At 42.0% G+C, this 26,158-nt stretch overlaps 2 protein-coding genes across 3 annotated transcripts in view; both read left to right on the forward strand.

Moving 5' to 3' along the window:
• Positions 1 to 310: 310 nt before the first annotated feature.
• On the forward strand, positions 311 to 3,995 carry LOC138977856 (BTB and MATH domain-containing protein 36-like). The gene is made up of 2 exons (XM_070350465.1): positions 311 to 803; positions 2,450 to 3,995. The coding sequence occupies exons 1-2, from the start codon at positions 551 to 553 to the stop codon at positions 3,097 to 3,099; spliced, it is 903 nt and encodes a 300-aa protein (XP_070206566.1). The 5' UTR covers positions 311 to 550; the 3' UTR covers positions 3,100 to 3,995.
• A 9,795-nt stretch (positions 3,996 to 13,790) lies between these two features.
• Positions 13,791 to 26,158, forward strand: part of LOC138977883 (uncharacterized) — an 88,678-nt gene continuing 76,310 nt past the window's right edge. Inside the window, exons 1-3 of one of the 2 annotated variants that reach the window (XM_070350498.1) lie at positions 13,791 to 15,737; positions 17,734 to 18,028; positions 19,394 to 19,720. In XM_070350498.1, the coding sequence (XP_070206599.1) occupies positions 14,160 to 15,737; positions 17,734 to 18,028; positions 19,394 to 19,720 (2,200 nt within the window). In that variant the 5' untranslated portion in view covers positions 13,791 to 14,159. The remainder of the gene's footprint in view (positions 15,738 to 17,733; positions 18,029 to 19,393; positions 19,721 to 26,158) is intronic. The other variant, XM_070350493.1, reaches the window with a different exon arrangement.

Below are 26,158 nucleotides of genomic sequence, written 5' to 3' on the forward strand. Positions count from 1 at the left end.
AAAAAAAATTAAAAAAAATCGATCGCCTTTCCTTTGTGCACGGGCCATACTTGGGTACTTTGAACGAACTTTAGGATTATTCTCGCGGCTATCATTGCTGCAGCACACTGTTCACATTGAAAATTGATAATTCACAATAATTATTTTCAAGGCGAAGTGTCCGCATTGAAACGCAACCTCTCACAGAGCTATCGGACATGCCCGCATTTCTCGCAAGGCCACGCAAGTTAACGCAGATTTATCGCGCGATTTGGTGGTGCAGGCCGATTAGATAGGGCAAGTCGCCTATTGTGCACAAACTAGGCCAGGCACATTCTTACACTACGCAATACCAATGTTTAGCTTTTGAAACGACGCAATGCGAGCGTAACAGAAAGCTATTTGCTGTGAAACATTCGTCTCAAGTTTCACGTTTCGCACACTGTAGGGCCTATAGGCTGTGAAGTGGCTTCCTTGTGTGCTTCAACTTACAGCCGATAATAGAGAAACTGCTAACCCAGACCACTTTCATTTCAGTTGTGATCAAAGTTTCCTGCCGATAAGAGAAACAATGGCAGCTACGTGTGATGATCCGTTTGAAGCCGACAGTGCAATGGCTGATGTGACTTTCCTCGTTGAAGACAAACCTCTTCGTTTCTTCAAATCGCTTCTCGTCTTCTCGTCACCAGTGTTTGCTAAAATGTTCACTTCGGACTTCAGGGAGAGAGAGTCGAAGGAAATTTCTATGCCTGGAAAGAAGTATTGGGAATTTGTGGTGTTCTTGAAACAGCTACATCCTGCTCATTCCTGGCTTCCACTTACAGGTAGGCTGATTCCTTGAATCGAACGAACAGTGAAAACAAGCTAGCCAAAGTATGTTTAAAGTCGAATAAAATTCCTCTGCCTAAAAGGAAAAGCTTTTTTTCTTCTTCGTGTTTTATATGTGCACAATTAAATTTGTCATCATTTTCACGAGTTTTCATTCACAAACACCTGGGAAATAAATCTCATGTTCCCCATGCAATAAATTCCCGGTTACCATAGTTGCAGGAAGCAGGTTCTACATGAATAATCAAAAGCAAACCCAATAGAAACGCTCGGGGATTCTTCGGCTCTTTTCATTGGCGTTTCCCCAGACCTAAACAGACGACACTGCTTTGCAAAGTTCCAAAAACGAACTGGCAAACTGGCAGAAGTAAACACAAAACAAAACTACTTCATGAAAGGTCATAAATTCATCACAAACAAATGAAATCTAGCGGTATGTTTTGTCTTCTTACAAAGTCATGGAGTGCGTGTATCTGTGTTTCGATACACAGACGTTCGGAGAAACACGAACGTCAAGTTCAAGTCAAACCAATTGACCCCTGACACACACATTTTGACCCGTGCTCAAGACGTTTTATCGCTAAACGAAGCACAAATAAGAAATAATGATAAAAGCAAAGAACATAGCAACAAGATATGCAAACATCTAACAAAGCCGAGCAAGCAGAATGACAGGTCTAATGAAAAACAAAGAGGCAATGAGTCGGAAACAAGATCGCGATTCTTCAAGTCCTTCGCTGCACGACGCAAATATTCTGTGACCTTTGACCCAACGTGCTGGGGCACCAAAACATGGGTTATCAAAACAGAACTTGTGTTTCAAAGCATGGCTCCCTGTGTTGATTTGGCACTTCTTTTCTCACTACCAAAATGATGACAAAAACGATGTTTGGTGGTTTGCTGTCAGACCAGCTTTTTGTCGGTCCTCGGGGGGGCATATCGACTTTTGTTTCATATTTATTGACCGCGGACTTCGGCCTTGGTCAATAAAATATGAAACAAAAGACGATATGCTCCCCCTCGGACCGACAAAAAAGCTGGTCTGTCAACAACCCATCAAACATCTTATAACGTCACATAATAATTAATAATGTGAATGGAAGGTTCTGTTTACTGAAATCAATGATATGATATCCAGACGAAAAGAAAATAATTGTGATAACTGATTTGTTTCTGTTAAAATGTCTTCTGCAGACACAGAAAATGTCATTAAGTTGAAACCCCAAAGCCAAATTCACAGTTTAGCGAAATTAATGTCGCCTGTAAAACGATTGTTCATAATATTAGCAAGCAAAACGATTCGCACACACACACACACACACACACTGCACACACACACACACACACACACACACACACACACACACAAAAACACACACACACACACACAAACACAAACACACACACACACACACACACACACGCGCGCGCGCGCACACACACACACACACACACACACACACACACACACACACGTCTTACACACACACACACACACACACACACACACACAAACACACAGCATGAAAATAAATAAAGACCCGGCGGAACATGTCAATTGTGGAATGTCACCTTTCGTCAATATCTCATATTTTCAATGCAGTTTGCATTATTTGATGGAACACGGGTCTTTCTTTGACAGAAGACAGCGTGGAGCCCCTGTTGAAACTGGCAGACGAGTATGACGTGCAACACGTGAAGACCAAGTGTCAGCACTACATTCGAGAACAGCTGCGGTACATCCTCCCCGCGGAACAAGTGATGAAATACATGTGGCTGTGTGAGACCTACACACTGAAGGAGGTCGATGAAGCCCTCACCACGACGCTAACTGCAGATTACACTGCAGAAAAACTGGAAGAATGCGAGCACTACGCAATGCTGCAGATGCAAAGACAGCTGGATCTGGCAAAGAAGCGGTGCAAATTTCTTGAAGACGAGAAAGTTAATGCAAAGAAAGTGCAGATAGATACTCATTTTTTTATGAAAGAAATTCATTCAGCTTTCCGTGGACTGCCACCGCTTGTACTTTTGCTTCCGCAAAAATGTGTCGATCACTGTGTGCCTTGTCCCAACATTGGAGATTCATGCTCTAATTCGTCATACAAACGGAAGAGTCCTGAAGGATTTTGTTACTGCAAAACGTTCAGCGTTTCTTCACTTCAAAAATCGTTTTGTCAAGCATGCGTCTTAGAAAAGATCGCAGTCATCCTAGGCAGCCTTTTTACGACACTGGAAAAGTTCAAGCAAACTGAGCATCTCAGAAACAGCAAGAATGTCACATTCTCTTAAGTCTTAATCAGAGATACTCACAGACTTATTTTGTCTGTTGTGTGTTTGCTATTGTTGTCACCGGCACGGTTGGCCTAGTGGTAAGGCGTCCGCCCCGTGATCGGGAGGTCGTGGGTTCGAACCCCGGCCGGGTCATACCTAAGACTTTAAAATTGGCAATCTAGTCAGTGGCTGCTCCGCCTGGAGTCTGGCATTATGGGGTTAGTGCTAGGACTGGTTGGTCCGGTGTCAGAATAATGTGACTGGGTGAGACATGAAGCCTGCGCTGCGACTTCTGTCTTGTGTGTGGCGCACGTTATAAGTCAAAGCAGCACCGCCCTGGTATGGCCCGGTGCATGGTCGGCTGGGCGTTAAGCAAACAAACAAACAAACAAGATTGTTGTTGTTGTTGTGTGTGTGTGCGTGTGCGTCTGTGGTTATCTTTGTTTTTGGTGTTGTTGTTGGTTTAATTGGTTTTTGACGGGGAGGGGGGGGGGGGGGGGGGGCCGGGGGGCGGGTTGTTGTTGTAAACCACCCCGTAGCTTCTGAAGTTTGTAAACGGCGACATTCTATTTTGAGACTGATTGCTATAAATCAAAATGTGTGTGTGTGTGTGTGTGTGTGTGTGTGTGTGTGTGTGTGTGTGTGTGTGTGAGTGTGTGTGTGTGTGTGTGTGTGTGTGTGTGGTGTGTGTGTGTGTGTGTCTGAGGTGCGTTGCTTAGGCAGACCGTAACAGAACGTTTGCAAACGTTTTCTAGGCAACGCATAGTTTTGTCGTATCGCTCGCGAACGCTCGCTCGAGTACCATTGTCTGGGGTCACTGAAGCGTAACAAAGGCGACCGCTCGCCGAGAATGGTCCAGGCAACGGGAGTTTGTGCCGAGCATTCTGTAACGTACCTGAGAGGTGGCACGCCAGAAACTATTGCACTGTACTGAGCTTGCTGTTTGACTCTCTCTCTCTCTCTTTCTCTCTATCGCAGTCTCTCTCTTTGTCTTGAGTGCTCTCTCTATCTTTCTCTGTCTCGCTCCCTCTGTCCCTCTGTGCCTGTCTTTCTGTCTACGTCTCTGTCTCTCTCTTTCTCATTCGTTCTTTCTTTCTCTCCATATCCCTCTCCCTATGTCTTTCTCTTTCTTTTTACCTCTCTCTCTAATCTGTCTGTCTCTCTTTGTGTCCGTCTGAAAGTCTCTCTCTCGTATCTTTTTTGCTCTCTTTCTCTCTCTCTCTTTCGCTATCTTTTCCCTCCCTCCTCTCTCTCTCTTTCTCTCTCTCTCTCTCTCTCTCACACACACCACACACACACCCACACACACACACACACACACACACACACACACACACACCCACATTCTTTATGTTCGTCTGTCTCTCTGTCTCCCCCTCTCTCTCTCTCTCTGTTTCTCTTTCTCTCTCCCCCTTTCTCTCTCTTTGTCTCTCTTTCTGCCACTCTCTCTCTCTCCCCCCCCCCCAACCTTCATATTTCCGTGCAATGAAGTGTGTGGGTGTATTTGTTTGTTTGCCTGTGCGCATGTGAGTGAGTGTGTGTGTGTGTGTGTGTATGTGTGCTTGTGCGTGTTTATTTGTGTATGTGTGTGTGTGTGTGTGTGTGTGTGTGTGTGTATGTGTGTGTGTGTGTGTGTGTGTGTGTGTGTGTGTGTGTGTATGTATTTGTATGAGCGCACGCGCTTGTGATTGTGTGTGTTTGTATGTGTGTGTGTGTGTGTGTGTGTGTGTGTGTGTGTGTGTGTGTGTGTGTGTGTGTCTGTGTGTTCGTGTGTGTGAGCTTTTTTGAGTGTGTGTGTGCGTGTGTGCGTGTGTGCGTGTGTGTGTGTGTGTGTGTGTGTGTGTACGTGTGTGTGTAATTGTGTGTCTTTCTTTGCTTGTTTAGTTGTTTGACCTGTGGTTTTGTGTGTCATATTGTATTTGCTGCAAGGTCGCGTTATCTGCTTTTTTCACGAGATCGGACTTAAGATTGAAAAGGCTGACGTCCACAAAAAGTCAGAGCGAGAAGAATGCGTGCAGATAGTGTCACGTGCGGGTTATGATGAGGCATACTGAGGGAAAGAGCTCTCTCTCTCTCTCTCTCTCTCTCTCTCTCTCTCTCTCTCTCTCTCTCTCTCTCTCTCTCTTTCTCTCTCTCTCTCTCTCCCCTTATTGAGCTGCACATTTCTCTTCCGGGTCAAAGGGAGAGAATACATGATAAGAATTTGCTTAAAATGTTGGAATGATTGTTTCCCTTAACTCACAGTGGTTACATCTCACGACCAGCTATGAAATTCCATGTCAGGCTTACTGCAGTAATTGTTTTGTGTGTGAATATTTTATGGACTTAATTTGAGTCTGATAACGACGGTAGATTATGTAATTAAACGCTGTTTTCCGTCATGAAATAATGTGCCTAGGTTAATACAATTAATTATTGTGGGGCGTTTTGCTGAGCGTTCGCCCAAAATACAGTACATGAATTTACTGGCTCTTGTCTTGAAGTGTCGATTTATTGATTGAACATTATAATTTATTGTTCGCGTTTTTGAAAATTCCTTCTCCTGTTTCTTCAGATCCATGTTTGTGCCATGTCATTGTTGATGCTCTGTGAGCATTCACTGATTTTGCATTTTGTCTTAGTTTAAAGGATAAGTATCAATCAATATTGTGTGTGTTCGATCATTGTGCTTGGTTAGTGTTGTAAATCCATTTGATATATTACTGTGATGCGGAGTAGCATGCGGTAGTCTAATGATTGTGAAGCGACACTCGTATGAAGAATAGACTTTTTTTTATTAACTAATTTATTTATTTATTTACTGTTGCGTTTCATACTCGTGGTTGTAGGAGAGGTATTTAAGAGACTAGATCTCTATGGTGTTAAATGGTAGTACATACAGCATGTTGCACGTCGAGACTGGACTAAAATTATCAATCATCATGTATCGGTTGAACATTGGATTTGCCTCTTCTTTGAGCGCTGTGAGGTGAAAGATCGGCTAAACCTTTATTTAGGCGGCTGGCCAGGATTTGACACAATCGCAACAGTTATTGTTCTGCTCGACCTGTCGCATTGTATCGTAAACAGATTACTGTTTTAATCTTTGTCTAATTTTTTTTTTAAGTAGAACATGCAAACATTACAGGGTGAACCCCAAAAATTGCAACCCACAAAAATGCAAATTATTGTTGACCAAATTACGTAATACAGTCGGAAACTGTTTTTTTAATACGTTATAACCGGTCTACGTTATAACCGGTTACGTTATAACCGATTCCGACTGTATTTGGTGTACAGTAATTTAAGCTTATGGATGACCCGTCTACTAAGAGGCAAGTTAATAGATCATATGGTCTGACTTTTGTGCACTTTTAAAAGAATGTTCCGTATTCGAGGATCGACTCAATAGTACGAGGTTTCATCCGTACTTACCTGATTTAAACCCTCCAGAGTTTCACTGTCTGGATTATCTGAAAATCCGAGTATACAGAGATAACCTTTCCTGCCAAATCATCGGTTACCTGAGGACAGTAGTTGGATTGGATTGGATTGGATAAGATTTACAGTCCAGTGAGGTTACCCTCTAGTGAGGTTACCAGCTAGTTTCAGAGCAATCCCTAGACGGAAAAGCGTTCGTGTCTTTAACATTTTCGGAGAGGTAATTTAGAACACACGTTTTGGAGAGGAGGTAAAAGTGTAACAATTTTACCTACAGACAGGACACTTTTTGGGATGCTCGTGAACAAACTGAAGTTCATGCACAACAACTATGGAGATATTCGCTGAAATCAAACACCTGGAAAAATTACCTCCTTCGTTGTAAAGTTACACTTGCGCAATGGCGCGCAAAATTCATCACTGACATGTATGCATTTCTTCACATGACATGCAATTATTCTGCCTCTAATTGATGTATTCAAGTCACTGATAATATAACGTTGGCTATAGTATACTAGGTCCTTCAAATAACCCCAAAGTAACAATCTGGAGGGGCTGAAATCGGGTTAGTTTGGCTACCTCTCAATTTCAAACCTCTTACTGCTGAGTCGATCCCCGAATTCGGATTTTTTTTCGAAAGTGCACAAAAGTCAGATCATTTAATCTATTAAATTGGACTGGTCATGCATTAGCTGAACTTATTGTTCATCAAATATGAAGTAATTCAGTCAACAGATGTAGACGATATTATCATTTGTATGGGTTGCATTTCGGGGGCGTTACAAAATAAAGAGAAATATCTCGAATTATTTGTAATTTTGTTTTACAAAATAAAGTGAATTATCTCTTATCCAAATAATGCTTATTGTATTGTTTTTACTATGCATATCGAAACCAAGGTAACAACAAGCAAGCACACAAGCAAACAAACAAAACGCAAAAAGAAACACCTTCATCCTTCAACGCTGTTTACAATGGAGAGGGCGTGGGAGAGGCCCCAATGTATACTTTTTACATTTTGTCCAGTTTTGACTAAATGTTTTTAACGCAGACGGGGCATCGAGACGAAGGTTTGTGGTTTGTGTGTGTTCACGCGCGCGCGTGTGTGTGAGTGTGTGTGTGTGTGTGTGTGTGTGTGTGTGTGTATATATATGTGTGTGTGTGTGTGTGCGTATGTGTGTGTTTGTGTGTGCGTATGTGTGTGTTTGTGTGTGTGTGTCTGTGTGTGTGTGTGTGCGTGTGCGTGTGTGTGTGTGTGTGTGTGTGTGTGTGTGTGTGTGTGTGTGTGTGTGAAGAGCGATTCCCAGAAAACTACTGCTCATATCTTCGTGATCTTCAATTATTCCGGAATATTTCACAGGACCTTTCGATGATGCTTTCGATAAATACCTTTAATGACATGATTATCGGTACCTTCACCGTGCTTCGTGGGTCGTTAGAACTGCACACTTGAAGTAACCAAAAAAACCGCAAAATTCCCGTAACTTTTGAAAAGTTGACCAAGCAAGTCAAGCTGGAGGGTACTTCAAACATGGTGCATGTGCAAGGCGTGACTGTTGTGAGCATGCTAACCTGCAGTTTTTACTGGTTTGGCTTGTTAAAGGGCAGTTACATGGCCATGTGTAACCATGCCTCTACGACGAAGACTGAGTGCGGTAGACAGAGGGAGGGCCTTGGCAAGGGTTTATGACGGCGTACCCATGCGAGAATTGGCCGCGAATCTTGCTGTAAGCCATCCCATCATCCACAGAGAGATCGCTTCGAGACCACTGAACGGGCAGAAGAACGACCACGACCTGCAAGTCCACGAATCACGCACAGACAAGACGATATATTCGTCTGTTTGGCTGCCTCTACGTAACCGAAAACTCACCGCAAATGACCTGAGAGGACAGCTGAGGATGGCAGCAAACGTTCAAGAGCAGAACCGTTACAACAACAAAAACAAAAGCAACAGCAACACCACCACCATCCCCAACAACAACAACAACAATAACAACAACAACAACAACAACACAAACAACAACAACACAAACAAAAGAAACAACAACAACCACAACAAAAACAACAACAACACAACGCAGACAAAATGGGCGTTCTTGGCAAAAGGTATGTATATATATTCATTTTCCAAGTGCATTACAAATTCCGTGCTGCTTTACCATTTTTGTTATGATCAAAAGAGTGTTGTTGGTGTGTAGTTGCTTCTATTCTCAAACACTCCAAAACTACGGAATGTTAACCATGTGAAAAAGTCATCACTACTTTATGAACCATCAAGAATATCACAGCAGCACAGAGAAGACGTGGTAGAATTTGGTCACTAACCAGTCTCAAACAGGTTGAGTTATCTTTACGTTGTTTCTGCCTCGATAAATACTGTTTACAATGTTGATAAAGATTTTTATTTAATTTTGTTTAACCCTTTCCCCAACCATCATGGACGCCTTGTTTCAATGCATCTTACTATTCGAGTTTGTAGATCTGTTGGAGTGTGAAATATGTTTACATATATATATATACGAGAGTCAACTGAAAAGTGTCGGCCCCGACCAGGAAGGAGTTAACTTACGATTCTGACAAATGTTACATTTCAACATTGTCCCTCCGGACCTCCACACACGTGTTCCATCAGTGCCTCAGATTCTTATTGCCGTTGCTGCAGAAGCCTTTGTATTGCAACCGTTTGAAGTCCTCAAAAGCAGTCATGACGTCATTGTCCGTTTTGATCGTAGTGCTCAACCCTTAGGTACTTCTTCATGTTTGTAAACATATGATGATTTGAGAATGGCATACCTGGCGAACACAGCGGATGGTTAACGATCTCCAAGCCGCATTACTGATTTGTTGCCATGGAAACCAAGGACTTTCGGGCAGGGTCGTTGTCTTAACGGAGCAACATCCCTTTCCGGAGTGTTCCTCGGTGCTTAGCCTTGATATGCGCTCTTAGTTGACTCGGAAGTATGAAATAGAATTTACCGGTTACTGTCTCATCTTTTGGAACTAAGTCCAACAGGAAATACCCGTCTGCGTCCAATGAAACAGGTGCCATCCCCTTTTTAAGGGGAATTGACCCTGACCTTTTTTAGGTGGGTATAACCTTGATGCCCCTATTGCATGAACGGTTGATTGGTTTCAGGCTGAAAGTGATGTACCCTAGTCTCATCATCAGAAACAAATCGGGCGATAAAATCCTCTTGATCTGCTTCAAATAAGCGTAAAATGTCGCATGCCATGTTCAATATGAAGTGCTTCTGTTCTGGTGTAAAAGTTTGAGGACCTACCTTGCTTAAACTGTCTTCATGAAAAGTTTTCTGAAGAGAATACTCCAAACTCTTTCATGTGAGATGCCAAGTGTATCAGCAATGTAATAGATGTACATTGGTTAATTTTGCATCACCAGTGCGCAGACAGAATCAACGGTTTCTTGAGTTGTGACCGTTCTTGGTTTCCACACCGTTTGTCATCTTAAACGGTTTTCCTTCTAAGCCTGAATTCCGCTGACCACCTTATTACCGTGGTCCATGAATAAAGGGGGATCCCTGCCAAACGTTTACGTCAGGTCATTATGAATTTCCAGTTGGCTAAATATTTTTCTTTGCAAATATTGGAATAGTGAGTTTTGTTAGTTTTCTAGAATGTGGGGTCAACAGTGGGGTATATACTTTGAGAAACCAAGGCACACAAAGTAACCGGTGAAAATACGTATTATTAGATTGCATGAACTCTTCAAAAACATCTTGCTTAATTCCTGCCAAGTGTTGAATGTCTAATTCCTTCCTGGTCGGGCCCGGTACTTCTCATTTGACCCTCGTTTTGTGTACATAGCCACTGCACGGAAAATAGTCTATCGAGAAAGGGTAGGAGTCTAAGGGGATCCCCCCTGTTTTTCGTTGCATTGTTCTTCCTTTTACTGAAAGGTCAAGTTGATAGTGTTTTGCACGGTTGCTGTTGAACCAGATGGACCAAACAACAGACAAACAAACTGAAATTGTAGGCCTACCCATCTTTAGTGCCGTCAGTTGGATGATGACTTGAGAGACCGCCAACACAGTGCAGACTTGTAACGTAAAGTGCGTCAGGTGTCTCGTTTGGGTCTCATGGGTTGATCTAAGAACCAACGACTTGTCCAAAGCCAGGGTTCACACCTAGAAGGCCAACATAAACTCATCTTGATAAGATAAAGTAAGAAACTGTTAATGATGGTTAATTTTGACCCTATCGCACACCACAGCTATTAACTGCCCCAGAATGCTCAACAAGGAACACGGGAAAGTGGCAGACGTCGAGCTAGGAGAACAAGTACTGTGGCCGAGGTCTTGTCGGTACCACAAGGGAAATAGGGTACGCAGAGAGTTAGCCCCGGCGCTCACCCATGTAATTTCAGCAGGACAGACGACGCACTGCAGATTATTACAGCCCCCTACACGTTGCATGAAAAGAAAACAGGCCAAGTACTCGTCATAATCTCTATCGCGGCATCAATAATCTGCAGTGCGTCGTCTGTGCCGCTGACCCTCGCAGGTATATTCTGCCCTTTACGTACAACTAAAGCCTACGTATTTCGTAGCTACGCAAATGCGCAATTTGGTGGTCACGACGCAAGCTTAGTCGTTTGCGGAGCAACGTAATACGTATGAGGTGTACGTACTCATATTCTTAGCACAAACGGGAAATGCCGTTTTCGTTTTTCGTCGTGATTCTATAGCAAAAATGAGGGGAAGCGGAAAAATCAAAGTACTAAACGATGGAGTGAAACGAACAGAAGATTCTCGGTTTAACAAATACAAGCTCAGTGTCCTAAACTGACTATCTCCATAAAAATCTGCGGTAGCAGGCTAATTAATAAACTCCTGAACAATTGCCCCCCCCCCCCCCCGGACAATTGCCTCCCGACAACTGACCACCGGACAATTGCCCCCCATAGGACAATTGACCCCCGGACAACTGCCCCCACCATAGGAGGACAATTGCCTTCCGGACAACTGCCCCCCGATTCTTTTCTGAGCACTCTTCGTGCAAGTTTGTACAAGGTCGATCACTACACTAAGTGTGTGTCTTTGTATACATGTATGTATGTGTGTGTGTGGGTGTGAGTGTGTGTGTGTATGAGGGGGCTGTTGTGTGTGTGTGTGTGTGTGTGTGTGTGTGTGTGTGTGTGTGTGTGTGTGTGTGTGTGTGTGTGTGTGCCTGCGTATGCGCTCCTGATGCGTGCATGTATGCTTGTGTGTGTGTGTTTGTATGGGGGGGGGGGGCAGCGTGTATGACCGACTCGATATAGAGATTGCGCTGACCTGAGCTTTTGTGGATCTCTTGGAAAACAAAGCTCACAATAGGATTGAAAAACAACTACAGCACACACAAACTAAACCCTTCCGTATTCAGTCAGCTTGTTAGCGTCTCAAGACGACATATTGTCCTAATTGTTTCCTTCTGCCCTTTGCTTTCGTGCAAATAACTTCACACACACACACACAAACACACACACACCCACACACACATACACACACACACACGCGCGCACACACACACACATACGTATCTTCAAGAACAAGGTGTCTTCCATAACTTCATCATCAGCTGATGGTTGCTTTTGGACGGTCTCAGTGGTCGTGTCTGATTCTCTTCTCCTCTCTTCCGGTGGAGTGTCGTGGTCGTCACCACTCGAATCGACAGTTTCGTGACCTTGACTGTCGCTTTCTCGTTCCTGCCCCTCTCTGTCAGCAGGTGGTGCTGAAGATAGTAATTGAAGATGAGCTACATTTTCTAGACAATTGCAAGAAATTTAACAATATTAGAAAAAAGTTAGTAGAAGAAGAAGTATCAAACTGTGATTTAAGGAAACCAAGCGATCTGTTATTTAAAAAAGACGAAAAAATTCAAAAATTGCTTGGAGCCTTTGTTTTTAATTGTTTCAATATTGAATGAAATACTTTGTACATTATTTATCCATTCAGTTATTGTACACTTGTGTCAATATCCTTAAGGGTTGATGACAATAAATTCTATTCTATTCTATTCTATTCTATTCTATTCACACACACACACACACACACACACACACACACACACACACACACACACACACACACACACACACACACACACACACACATACACACACACACTCACAAGCGCCTTTTGGGGATAGGAGAGAATTTTTTTTATTTTTCGAAATACTTTGTACTTGCTCTGATGTTTGTGGCATTCTGGCTTTACCATCCTAACTGCCGTCAAAGTCCCTACGAATAATCTTGGCTATTAGTAAAAGCAAACAGATCGTCTGTCGGCATTGCGTCACAGGGTAGAAGGGGTAAGGCAAATACGAAATATTAAGAGAGCAGAGCCGAGGAGGGGGAAGGGGTATGATTTTGTCTTTGTCATATGCGAGGATCTTCTAAAGAAAAAAAGAAAGAACTAGTGTCACTGCAGCATTTGTATGCTTTTAGTTTTATTATGACCCACACAGTCAATTTAAACAAACTTGCATATGCTCTGAGCACACAAAGGCATTCACGTCATAGGTCAAAACGTTGGTCTCTGTTGTTTGTTCACTGGTGTAAGATTTCTACAAAACGTGCATCATGTACAATATATGGTACTCAACCATTGGCACACTGAGTCATATTTTCTTTTTTAAATCGGAGATCTGGCGTTACATTAAAGGGATAATATCTTACCAAAAACGGCCATCAGATCGCTAGCGCACAGGAGGACTGCCTTCACTTTGCAAAAACAAGTGTATGGAATCTTATCAAAATGTCGTACAATTGGCACTAATTTATGTGAGTTGGGTGTCGTCCCTTTATGCAAGATGGCGTTTGTGTACCAATTGCTATTACGAGTACCGTTGTGTCATAGAGGGCTATATCCATCTAGCCACCAGGCGGCGCCTCTGGACATCTTTGGTTTCCAGCACCGGAGAGAAGCAGCGCCTAGAAGCTCATTCACTCACTTTGTTTACATTAATAACCATTCTCTTGGTGCGTTTTTGAGCAAATTGGTTTGGTTTAAACATAAGTTTATTTTAACAAAGGTTACAATCATGACATGTATACAAAGTTCACAGAAACAGCAACAAGCTAGAAGCTTATAGTGGTGTTCCTGAGCAAATTGAACCGTGTGGATCTACACGAAGTTAAGATGCAGTGATTTTCCAAAATTCGTCAAATTTGCAAAACTCCCCCTAAACGGTCAGATCAAGTGTATCCCTTTAACATTGACGTTGCTATATATTCCCTTCGTCGCATTTAATCCCCAGTTCAATTCAGCGCAAACAACCCACTGTGCGCTGGCTGATATTTGATATTTCGTGTGTACTCAAGTGGACGGATGCTTTTATTCCATGCAAATGCCAGGACAGATCTGTGATGGTATACATATTGGTTTATTTTGGATGGAATGTATTTTAACTGACTGACTGGCGTGATCCTAGTCAGTCGAACTAGACACGCACATGTAGTAAAACCGGTGACACAAAAGCTAGGATTTTTTACTTTTTGCAGGCACACACACTTGCTGATCAATGTAATGCGATTCAACCAGAAGGTCGAATGTGCTGGATGCGATTGATTCTCTTGAACTGCAATTTGCGAACGGTCAAAGGGAAATTCAAACAATAGCCAAGTAAGGCATGTCACTAAAGTAAACTAAGCAAGATGGGGGACGTTCCAAATTGTGAGGATCATCCGACTAAACAGGTGATTTTTTGGTGCGAACAGTGCGACAAACTGGTCTGCAGCCACTGTAAAAAAGCTGACCACGAGGGACACAAATCAAGAGACATAGATAAAGTAGCTAATGAAAAAAGAAAAGCACTTAAATTGAAACTCGATGAACTTCAAGAGTCTCTTCGCAAAACACAGCGATTATTCAAAGAGAAGCGTTCTTCCCTTGAGATTTTCGAAGAATCTGTAAAAGATATGAAAGAGGAAGGGAAAATACGCGTTGGTAAAGTCGAACAGTGGGTAAAAGAACACAAGGCTGAAATGATACCCAAAATTGACGAATTTGCGGAACAAAACGGGCGTGCAGAATTGCGTTCAGATATCATGCAATTTGAGGAACGTTTACGTACACTCAAGACAGATGAACAGTCTTTGAAGGGGGTGTTGAATGAGGATGTCAAACACCACCAGGTTCTTCAGCAATGGGTTTCTTTGTCACGAGTGTCAACAACTTTCCATGAAGACATACCCCTGCACCAAACGTATCTCTTCTTTCCAGACTCGCTTGCTGTTGAGTGGCAAAAAGACCTGGCCAGATTTATTGGGATCCCTAGGATGGCAGAGGCGAGCAGTCAAACATCAGGGATGGCCACTGTGCTCAAAATGAAATTATCATCCGAAGTGAAAGCACTGCATGTTATGAGTGATGCGCGAGTGTGCGTTGTTTTCTCGGCCAGTGCCGCCGAACAGTCAGCAAATGCTGCAGATGCTGGTACGCTTTTCTTTGGTGTCTCAAACCACGAAAGAGAATTAGTCTTCCAAAAAAGGCTTGGGGAGAATGTTAAGCGTCCACGGTTGTCATCTACTTACACCAACAAAGTCGTCGTAGCCTGCACGGTCACTGGAGCCAAGGCCATATTTGATGTTGCATCGTGGTCGTCAGAGGTTGAAGAAAGCAATCAATTACAACAGCATCTCTGCCACTTCAAGGCAGACTCAGAGAAGGATTATCTTGCTAAAAAACTGGCACCATTAAGGACTAAACACTACAAGATCTACGAAGATTCAATGGACTCGACCAAAGTCTTATTTAGTATTCAGACAGACAATCCCGAGACTGTTGTTGCTGACAAAAGTGGAGAATACTTTGCTGTCATCCAAAATTGTGTAGAACAAGTACATGCCAAAGTAGGGAAAAGGTCACCTTCCTTGTCAAGCGTCGCTCCCCAGGCCTCTGTTGCTGTTTTCAAGCGCCCATGTGAGCCAAACTCAAAACCGCAACAGCCTTTTATAACATTTATACCCGCAATGGAAAAGAACTTTCATCCGACTGACATATGTTTTTATCGCAATGTTGATCAGAATGTTCTTCTGGTAGCAGAAGCTTCAGGCATATATATGGTCTACCATGAACAAGCTTGTGTTTGGGGAAAAATGTTGTCTCAAGAAAGCCCTTTGCTGCAAACAACCATTACAGCGCTCACAACGGACAGCGATGGAGGACTGTGGATTGGCTGCGAAAACGGCAACATACTGAACTGGATCCCAACAGACGAAGTGTCGAAAAATGTAAGTAGACTGTCTTTAACAACAAATTCTCCTTCGATTATTTTTGCTAAACATACAACGCCGTAGCATGCGAAAATCCGATTATTCTCTTTTTTTTGGCAGCATCATGAAGTTGACATGCTAGTGTGAAGAGATGGATAGCGTTGCTTCATTGTCATAGGGACATAAACTTAGCACAAACATTAAAGCATTAATTATCGCTGGCAATCACATAGCAATGCAATGCTGTTTAATGCTTTCAGACGGCAATGCTCATCCCCTTTCCTCAGCCGCTTTCACCCTCCCTGACCCTGAATAATAATGATAATAAATCACTGTTCTATAGCGCAAGCTCTATTAACTGCTAAGAGCACTTTTACCGGGAAAAAGAACCTTAATTTATTGTTATTGTACACTTTACACAGCCACCTGTTTTCAGCTGGTTAAACTATATCTACACAGCACTCAACCCCACATGACATCAGCGTGATAGGCTAGCGCCCAGCGCACTAACCACTACGCCAATGCCCCCAATGGTGGTGGGCTAAGGTGAAAAAGGGTTAGCTAGGCTTAGTGATCAAGTGGTCATTCTTCCTTTCTTTGGCTTTATAGCTCTGAAAATATATAAACGATTTGTATGGGAGTTGAAGCAAACATTCCGGATGATAAATATGTCTTAAGTTCAAGCTAAATTTCAGTTAATCAGTCACGAAAAGACCAACATATTAGGGAGGAAAGTGCTATCAATTCGCACTCAGCTGCTCATAACTCCCACAGATAACCCGCAGAGTTAAAGGTGGCAGAAGTCATAAAATATTTTAGACCAATCAGACTAGTAACACCAAACATACGATCAAAAGTATGATGGACAGACTGACTCCTTTTGATATAGCTGTATAGTTCTGTTTGTCATGTAATGTTCTTTACAATTTTTGATCAGTTGAGTATTTATCATTTTTTGTATTATAATCTTTATTCGCTTTATAATTGCTTCTGCCAGACAAATAAATTGTGAGGACATTTGTATTTCAGTATGGTTAATTTCAGAAGACTTGTATGTCGCCAGAATGCACTTGCAAAGTGGCCTTGTGTAAGAGCATGGGTCTGACAGATGCTGGTGTAAATGCAGCAGAACTCCAAAGGTGGCATTAGTTCAAAATTCAGATTTAGGATGATTTTGCCGAGCTCGCCCCCAAGCTGGCCTTTACTTGATATTAATGCCTTTGCAGAATCGAATAAAAAATAAAAGATGTAAAATATTACACATTGCAGAAAACAACACAATAAATTTTATTAAAAAAAACACACATTGATAGTGCATTGAATCATTCCTTTAAAGCTTCCTATTTCTTTTATGGAATGTTGCTGAACAATAACTAGCTTTTAAGAGCCATATTGAACCAGCAATTTCTTTCTTGCTGGTGTCGTATTAGCATGATTTAATATGAACTGCTACATGACAAAACACTGTTGCAATGTAACACACCTTCGTAGAACACACACACAAAGAACACTGGCCGACAGCGCTGTCGAGACACTCAGTATCGTTTCTCATGTTTGATCTGGTTGCCTCACAGAAATGCTGCTCTCTCTCATTGAACATTTTACAATAATGACTGAAGTGTATTCCTTTTATTTTTCAACGGCTGTGATAAATTAAAATGTCAAGCTGCAGTTATGCGTTTCACGTAAACAGAGCAGAACAACCCTGCTGCATTCTGTAGCGGTACTAAAGTAACAATACTGAACACGAAGGCCAGTGGCAGTGCAGTCAGTACTCGTCGATTAGGTACATTAATTGTGATCCTCCGACTGATTTGAAACATGTGTATAGATGCGATTTGCACGCCTCCTGTGTTTTTGCAGTTTGTGATTAACTAACATCATTGGTAATATATGCAATTTGGCTTCTCAACAGATGCGAAATCACGCTGTCGACCTAGCGTTGTGGTATCAAACGGTGTCTCAGGATGGCGGTTAGGTTACATAACCTATATTGTTTTACTATATTTCACAGCATTACCAAAATCCAAGTTGCGAGGTTGGACATACGCATGATCACGACTTCCCTGACTCCGATGGTTTTCCTCAGTACGGCGAGAATAACACTGACAGCCAGTGTATCCAGGGAAGCGCAGCGACAGGAAACACATCAACGGCTGACACGGCCCTTTCTGTCTATGGAAATCCTGAATCGGAAACAGCCAGTTCCACCCAGTCAACTTCAAGCAGGCCATTTTCGGTGTTAGATGTTCCTTTAGAAAGCACCTCGGGCAACTTTGCGCATACCGACTTCTTAAGAGAGCTTAAAGGTATGTTTTTAAATCGACTTTATGTACGAATAGATGTGAGAGAGAGTGAGAGAGAGAGAGAGAGAGAGAGAGAGAGAGAGAGAGAGAGAGAGAGAGAGAAAGAGAGAGAAAGAGAGAGAGAGAGAGAGAGAGAGAGAGAGAGAGAGAGAGAGAGAGAGAGAGAGAGAGAGAGAGAGAGAGAGAGAGACGCAGACCCAGATGGTTTATTCATAGGTCATTGCCCTTATGAAGGGTTTTGAACACAAAAGTTAACATTGAATATCAATGCACTGAACAGGTACTAACTAAGAGGTTGCAACTTCCGTCAACTTAAATGCTTTGCACAAATACAAGGACAAATTTCTGACTATTGTTTCTTTTGATGAGGCTAAGAGCAAACTTAGTCAAAAAGGCTTGGGTTTTTATGATATTTAAAAGGAATTACTTGTTGAAATATGGGCAACACAATACAAAATGGATTTCATCTTCTTGATTTCCTTTACAAAGCGGACACATCAAATCATCGGGATTATGTCTTTTATATCGGTAAGCATGTAGAGCAATTTCTGAAATACCCAGTCGAAACCTAGTCATAATAAATCTTAAATGCCTATCCATATAAAAACCGGCACGGTTGGCCTGGTGGTAAGGCGTCCGCCCCGTGATCGACAGGTCGTGGGTTCGAACCCCGGCCGAGTCATATGACTCTAAAATTGGCAATCTCGTGGCTGCTCCGCCTGGCGTCCGGCATTATGGGGTTAGTGCTAGGACTGGTTGGTCCGGTGTCAGAATAATGTGACTGGGTGAGACATGAAGCCTGTGCTGCGACTTCTGTCTTGTGTGTGGCGCACGTTATATGTCAAGGCAGTACCGCCCTGATATGGCCCTTCGTGGTCGGCTGGGCGTTAAACAAACAAACAAACAAACAAACAAAATCCATATAAAAAAGGTATGGTTCAATGTCATGTACAGTACAGAATATCCTATAAGCAAAAAATCTTTCACTATTTTGTACATGAGAATCCCACTCTTGCCAACTGCAATTGACCAACCTTTCCCTGAAAACACGCAAACAATCTTTGTCATTTGCAACGCCCTGGTTCAACCACACAAAACCAAAACCGTATTGACACAGTTACAACGGACACTCGAGGGCCAGTTCTTTTTACCATTCTCATCCATTTTATACAACATTTTATATGATTTATAAGGCAGTCTGTGCACATCCATCTTTAACATTTACAACTAGTAACTGATGCATCTTAAAATTTAATTCAAATATATTGGATACCTGTTTGTTTCACCATATATAAGATCATTGTGTGTTCGCAATCGAAGTCCTAGGAACTTCTTCAATGCAAATAAATGGACTTTTTCACATTGCAGAGCAGCCTTATCCAGTCCCCATAGCTCAGCACCATACACATGACCAAAATCCAAGTTGCGAGGTTGGACTTACGCATGATCACGACTTCCCTGACTCAGGTGGCTTTCCTGAGTACGGCGAGAATAACACTGACAGCCAGTGTATCAAGGGAAGCGCAGCGACAGGAAACACATCAACGGCTGACACGGCCCTTTCTGTCCATGGAAATCCTGAATTGGAAACAGCCAGTTCCAGCCAGTCAACTTCAAGCGGGCCATTATCGGTGGTTCCTTTAGAAAGCACCTCGGGCAACTTTGCGCATACCGACTTCTTAAGAGAGCTTAAAGGTATGTTTTTAAATCGACTTTATGTACGAATAGATGTTTGAGAGAGAGAGAGAGAGAGAGAGAGAGAGAGAGAGAGAGAGAGAGAGAGAGAGAGAGAGAGAGAGAGAGAGAGAGACGCAGACCCAGATGGTTTATTAAATAGGTCATTGCCCTTATGAAGGGTTTTGAACACAAAAGTTAACATTGAATATCATTGCACTGAACAGGTGCAAATGAAAGAAAAATGAAAACCGTACAATAATAGATACTAACACAACATAACACGGCACCTAACTAAAAGGTTGCAACTTCCGTCAACATAAATGCTTTGCACAAATACAAGGACACATTTCTGACTATTGTTTCTTTTGATGAGGCTAAGAGCAAACGTAGTCAAAAAGGCTTGGGTTTTTATGATATTTAAATGGAATTACTTGTTGAAATATGGGCAACACAATACAAAATGGATTTCATCTTCTTGATTTCCTTTACAAAGCGGACACATCAAATCATCGGCATTATGTCTTTTATATCGGTAAGCATGTAGAGCAATTTCTGAAATACCCAGTCGAAACCTAGTCATAATAAATCTTAAATGCCTATCCATATATATTAAAAAAAAAAGGTATGGTTGAATGTCATGTACAGTACAGAATATCCGATAAGCAAAAAATCTTTCACTATTGTGTACATGAGAATCCCACTCTTGCCAACTGCAATTGACCAACCTTTCCCTGAAAACACGCAAACAATTTTTGTCATTTACAACGCCCTGGTTTAACCACACAAAACCAAAACCGTATTGATACAGTTACAACGGACACTCGAGACCCAGTTCTTTTTATCACTCTCATCCATTTTATACAACATTTTATATGATTTATAAGGCAGTCTCTGCACGTACATCCATCTTTAACAATTACAACCAGTAACTGATGCATCTTAAAATTGAATTGAAACATATTGGATACCTGTTTGTTTCACCATATATAAGATCTTTGTGTGTTCGCAATCGAAGTCCAAGGAACTTCTTCAATGCAAATAAATGTACTTTTTCACATTGCAGAGCAGCCTTATCCAGTCCCCATAGCTCAGCACCATACTGCACAATTGGTTGTAATTGGGAATCAAACAACTTCAGAAATATATCCAAACTAGTATTATTAAGCACAGATAGTCTTTGTACAATACATATCAGAGCATTTTTGGCTTGTCTGGAGAGATCGCAACAGGCAGCAAAAAAATAGTCGAGTTGAAAACAATATTCCTTAATACTTTTACACGTTTACAACAGGTAACATGTCTCCTTCATATGTCCATATTTCCTTTGCACTCAAATATCCCCCCTTCACCATAAGCTTGAGCTTGTTGTTGATCCTTAACATGTATTATGTTGACTTATCTATGAATTGTTGACTTTGCACAAGAACGTTCTTGATTTAAATGATATTGAATCTACATGGATTATGTCGCTTATCACATACTGGTCTAACTGAGTGGCCTAACCCCCTAACACACACATGCCCTAAAACTGATGGGTGACACTAGCTAAACTATCACCACAATCAGGGGTCCATGAGTAAGTCAGATAACAAGTCACAGCATCGTCACGGCACAGCAGTAAAACACACAGGAGTTGGACGCTGCCCACCCGTTCACGGGTGACTGAACACTGGAGCTTAAGTCATACGTCTGCTCTCGCTGATCGCTCAGGCTTTTCTTCATGCAATCAGCACTTTCCTTAAAGGGCAGGTGTCGGGTTGCCTGGCCACAAAAATGCGCAGAGTCGCGTGCAAAAACGCATTTAAGAGTTTTCCGAGTTGATTCAACAACAAAAAATGTTGATTTGGTCTACAAGAACACACTTTTATCGACAGTATGAAACCATTATAATGCGTACAACTTTCTGCTAGTATTCACAATCTGCAAGAAAACGAGACGAAACGACGCGAAATCCGCGACCGACAACTCTGTCAGCTCAAGAAGAGCTGACGCAGCGTTAGCCTCTGGCCTGCTTACTGTGACGTCACTGGCAGAATCCGATAAGGCCGCTCGGCTGCGAAAACTACAGTACAATGTAGACCACAACTGGAATCCTGTACGCGTGATTCCGTTCCCATTTTACTCTTAATTGATCTGACCGACTGCATCCTTCACAAGTCATTTCTAGGGTGGTTCTCATGCTGTTGCTACTCCTCCATCCACCCGTTTAAATCATAAAGTTGCTCAACCACAGACCTTCTTGTCACTGGTCAGGCACTTTACACTTATGAAGTAGGTCCGCTTGAGGTGTCACGCCAATTACCGTGTACGTGTGAGGTACTGAATTCAAGACAAAAACCAACTCTGTCGGTGGGGAAACCTAGTATAGAGATGATGACAATACCTCCTCAGTTACTCACTCAAGTAGGTAGACGAGATAAGATAAAGGGGAGACAGATAGAGGCAAAGATGAAACAGTGGAGCGAGTGTGGAAAATGGGGGAGTGAGGTTCGGCCGCAAAAAAATCAAAGAATAATTTGTCAAACTGTGTTTGTGATGGTTATCCGGTGTGTATGTGTGTGTGTGTGTGTGTGTGTGTGTGTGTGTGTATATGTGTGTGTGTGTGTGTGTGTGTGTGTCTGTGTGTGTGTGTTTGACTACACGTGTTAGTGTGTGTATGTGTGTGTGTGTGTGACATGTGTGTGTGTGTGTGTGTGTGTGTGCCGGTGTGTGTTTGTGGGTGGCTGTGTGTGTATGTGTGTGTGTGTGTGTGTGTGCCGGTGTGTGTTTGTAGGTGGCTGTGTGTGTATGTGTGTGTGTGTGTGTATGTGTGTGTGTGTGTGTGTGCGTGCACGTGTGACTGCGTGTTTGTGTGTGTGTGTGTGTGTGTGTTTGTGTCCCTCGGCACGTGACAATATCTGCCAACAAAAACAGGGTTCAAGTGGGATCACCTGAAAGAAGCAGGAGGGGGGCGGAATACATGCTATGTCGGAACTCCGTTATTTACTGTTTGAAATTGTATATCCTGTGAGAAGTCACCCTCGCACCCCGTTCTCAATTTCTCTTCACCTACCCGAGAAGTATGCTTGAGGGCATGACCTAGACTACCCGATTGCGCCCATTGCACGGTGTCACGAACTGAAAACTCTGCCTGAACAATCCTTCTCATTGCGTTCAATGCGCATGCGCTAACATGGGGAGATTAATAACCCTAAAGATTAATCAGGCCGTGAACAACCTAACCCTAACCCCTATCCTAACCCTAACCCTAACCCATGGTTCGTTCGGTCAAAGGGTCGCATTTTTTTAAGTCCAAGGTTGGCGCATGCGCATTTACCGCAATGAGAAGGATTGTTCAGCAAAGGTTTCAGTTCCTGACAACGGCATAAAGAGAGCACCGTTCCACCCGGCCGATTCTGCTGCGGACGTCACGCGTCCAAGGAAAGTAATTTTCGAGCCGGCTGCATTGACTCGGCTAAAAACGCAAACTTTCATCGATTAAAGGCATTGTAGCATGTCTAAAATCTTGGGACTTGTGTTATCACGCTTTCAAAATCACCAAGTAACATTTAGGTATAGTTTCAGTTACATGAGAACTCATTCTGCTGAACAGATTTTGAGAGCCAGAGCCCAACAGCTGCCCTTTAACACAAGTGTTCAATAATTCCAAAGCTCCATTCATATCAGATTCAATCATATTTTGGGAAGACTCTAACCTTGCACACGTATCATCTGCACACATCAAATCCACATACGTTTCTCCCTTACTGCTACCCCAACCATACTTTTCGATAAAGCAGTCTGCAATCTCACGCACATCATAATAAATATTATCACATGGGAACGTTACACGAAATTCAACTGGCATAAGATCTGACTCAATCCGGCCAGCCAACAATAGTTCGCTAGAAGACAGAGTAATTGCAAATAAATCATTTGACATCAAAACATAATCATTAACACTACTCCCCCTCTCTGAACATGTAGGTTAAACAGCCCTGCAAATCCCCATTCCACACACCATTAAGAATACACAGTCCCAGTGCAGTGCACACATTTAACAAATATTTACCATAACTATTCAATATCTGATCTTGTGATTTTTAATTTCCGCAAACTGACTGACTTTTGTCATCAAAATAAATCAAAAACATCATGATCGTGTAATACAGTCTGAGACATATTGGACGTTCTGCTATTCAGGTCACCCGACAACACGACATAAACTGTCGTTTGATATCGAGTCACACAATTGGTTGTGTGACTCGATATCAAACGACAGTTTATATATGCCTCAAAGGATTTCATCCCCCAGTGCGTCTTGATAGGCCAGATGGATATGGAGGAGTAGCTGTTTACGTGAAAAACGATTTTATTTGCAAACCAAGGCCTGATTTGTTAATTCCAGGCCTTGAAGCAGTCTGGGTAGAAACTAAATTATTGCAAGAAACTGTGCTGGTTGGTTCATTTTACCGACCACCAGACTCTCGGATTGATTATTGGCACTTGGTTGACGAATCTGTAAAGCAAGTAATGAGAACACCACATAAATTTCTAATTCTTGGAGACTTTAACGAAGATTTTTTGAATAATCCATCTCCCCACTTTCTTAATTTAATACAAAAAACCAATCTGCACCAGCTCGTTACTGAACCCACACGTATTACAGAAACTAAATCCTCATTCATCGATCTGGTCCTGACCACGAGTATAAACTTAATCAGTGAAGTTGTAGTGTTACCCCCCATTTGTAGTGACCATTCTGTGCCATGTGTAAAATTAACGTCACAGAGATTAAAAAAAGGTCAGTTCAAAAGGACTACATATACAAGTATATAATTATGCCAAGTTAGATGTTGATACATTTTTGTTTGAATTGAACAACATTGATCTTTCGAACACAGTTTTAAATGCGTCCATTGACGAAGCTGCTGCCTTGTTTTCTGAACATTTATTCCGTGTTGCAAAAACATGTATGCCTGTTAAGATAATAACAGTACGTGAAGATGATGCCCCATGGATGACTGAACATATTTTACAATTACGAAACGCAAAAAATTGTATACATCAAGTTGCTTAGCGCTTAAATACACCTGAGCAGTGGGCATTATTCCGCCTGACTACAAATCAGTATACAGATGAAATTCGTAAAAGAAAAAGAGATTATTTTCTAGAACTTGATGAGAGGATAAATTGTAAACAGAACTTCGGAAGCAAAAATTGGTGGCAACTTGTTAATTCCTTTTTGAAGAAAAAAGGTGTTGCATGTAACGAAATTCCACCGCTAGAAGATAATGGAAAAATTATTGATAACATTTGTGAAAAAACGATTTTGTTTAATAATTATTTTGAAAGCCAGTCTAAAGTTGAAAATCCAGACGATCCCCTGCCCGAGGCAAATTGGTGTAATACATCTTTATCGACTTTTGAATTAACAGAAGCTGAAGTTGTCCAAGTGTTAAGGAATTTAAATTTATCCAAGGCCGTGGGCCCTGACGGAATACATAATAAATTGCTTGTAGTTGGATTACCTGTTATCGTTTCACCGCTTACAGTTCTCTTTAACAGATCCTTGTCTGAGGGTGTTTTTCCAGTTGTCTGGAAAACTGCTCACATTACGCCCATTTTTAAGAAAGGCGATAGGAGTGCTTGTTCCAACTACCGTCCAATCTCTTTGCTGAGTTGTATTGGGAAGGTGCTTGAAAAATGTATACAAATCCGTGTGTTTGGTTATTTGAAAAATTATGATTTGATTACACACTGCCAATCTGGTTTTATTGCTGGTCATTTGACTGTTTATCAACTATTGAGTATATATGATGATTTTTGTGTTGCACTTGATAAAAACATTATGTCACAGGCAATATTTTTTTATGTATCCAAAGCTTTTGATAAAGTCTGGCATCGCGGTCTGCTCCACAAGCTTGAGGCGATAGGTATAAGAGGTCCCTTGCTTGTTTGGTTTGAACATTACTTGAGCGATCGCAGGCAAGCAGTGGTACTGAAAGGAACCAAATCAAGTTATGCTACCCCTTCTGCTGGTGTCCCTCAGGGTTCTGTCTTAGGACCTCTTTTATTTCTCATTTATATTAACGATATTGGTGTTAGTCTTGAATCAGTGTTGAAACTCTTTGCAGACGATACGAGTATGTATTTAAGTTTAGATAACGATGATGTACAAGCAGAGATTTTGAATTCTGATTTGGATAAAATTCGCACATGGGCTTCTAAATGGAAAGTCACTTTTAATTGTCAAAAGACAGAATTGTTGGACATTTGTAGGCAACAAAATGTGTTACTTCCACCATTGTATTTCGAAGATGCACACTTAGTTGATGTTGAAAATCACAAGCACCTTGGCGTCATTCTACAAGGTAATTGTAAATGGGATTCCCACATAAAAAGTCTAATTGCTAAATGTAGAAAGTCAATTGCGTGTTTTGGTTTATTCAAGCATCGTTTAAACAGAAAATCACT

Source organism: Littorina saxatilis, linkage group LG1 (genome assembly GCF_037325665.1).
Source record: "Littorina saxatilis isolate snail1 linkage group LG1, US_GU_Lsax_2.0, whole genome shotgun sequence".
Classification (NCBI taxonomy): Eukaryota; Metazoa; Mollusca; class Gastropoda; order Littorinimorpha; family Littorinidae; genus Littorina; species Littorina saxatilis.

Bases quoted from the DNA above. Each gene is read 5' to 3' on its own strand.
- LOC138977856 (XM_070350465.1), top strand. From the start codon at position 551: ATGGCAGCTACGTGTGATGATCCGTTTGAAGCCGACAGTGCAATGGCT. The intron at 804-2,449 runs GTAGGCTGATTC...TTTCTTTGACAG, and splicing joins TTCCTGGCTTCCACTTACAG to AAGACAGCGTGGAGCCCCTG.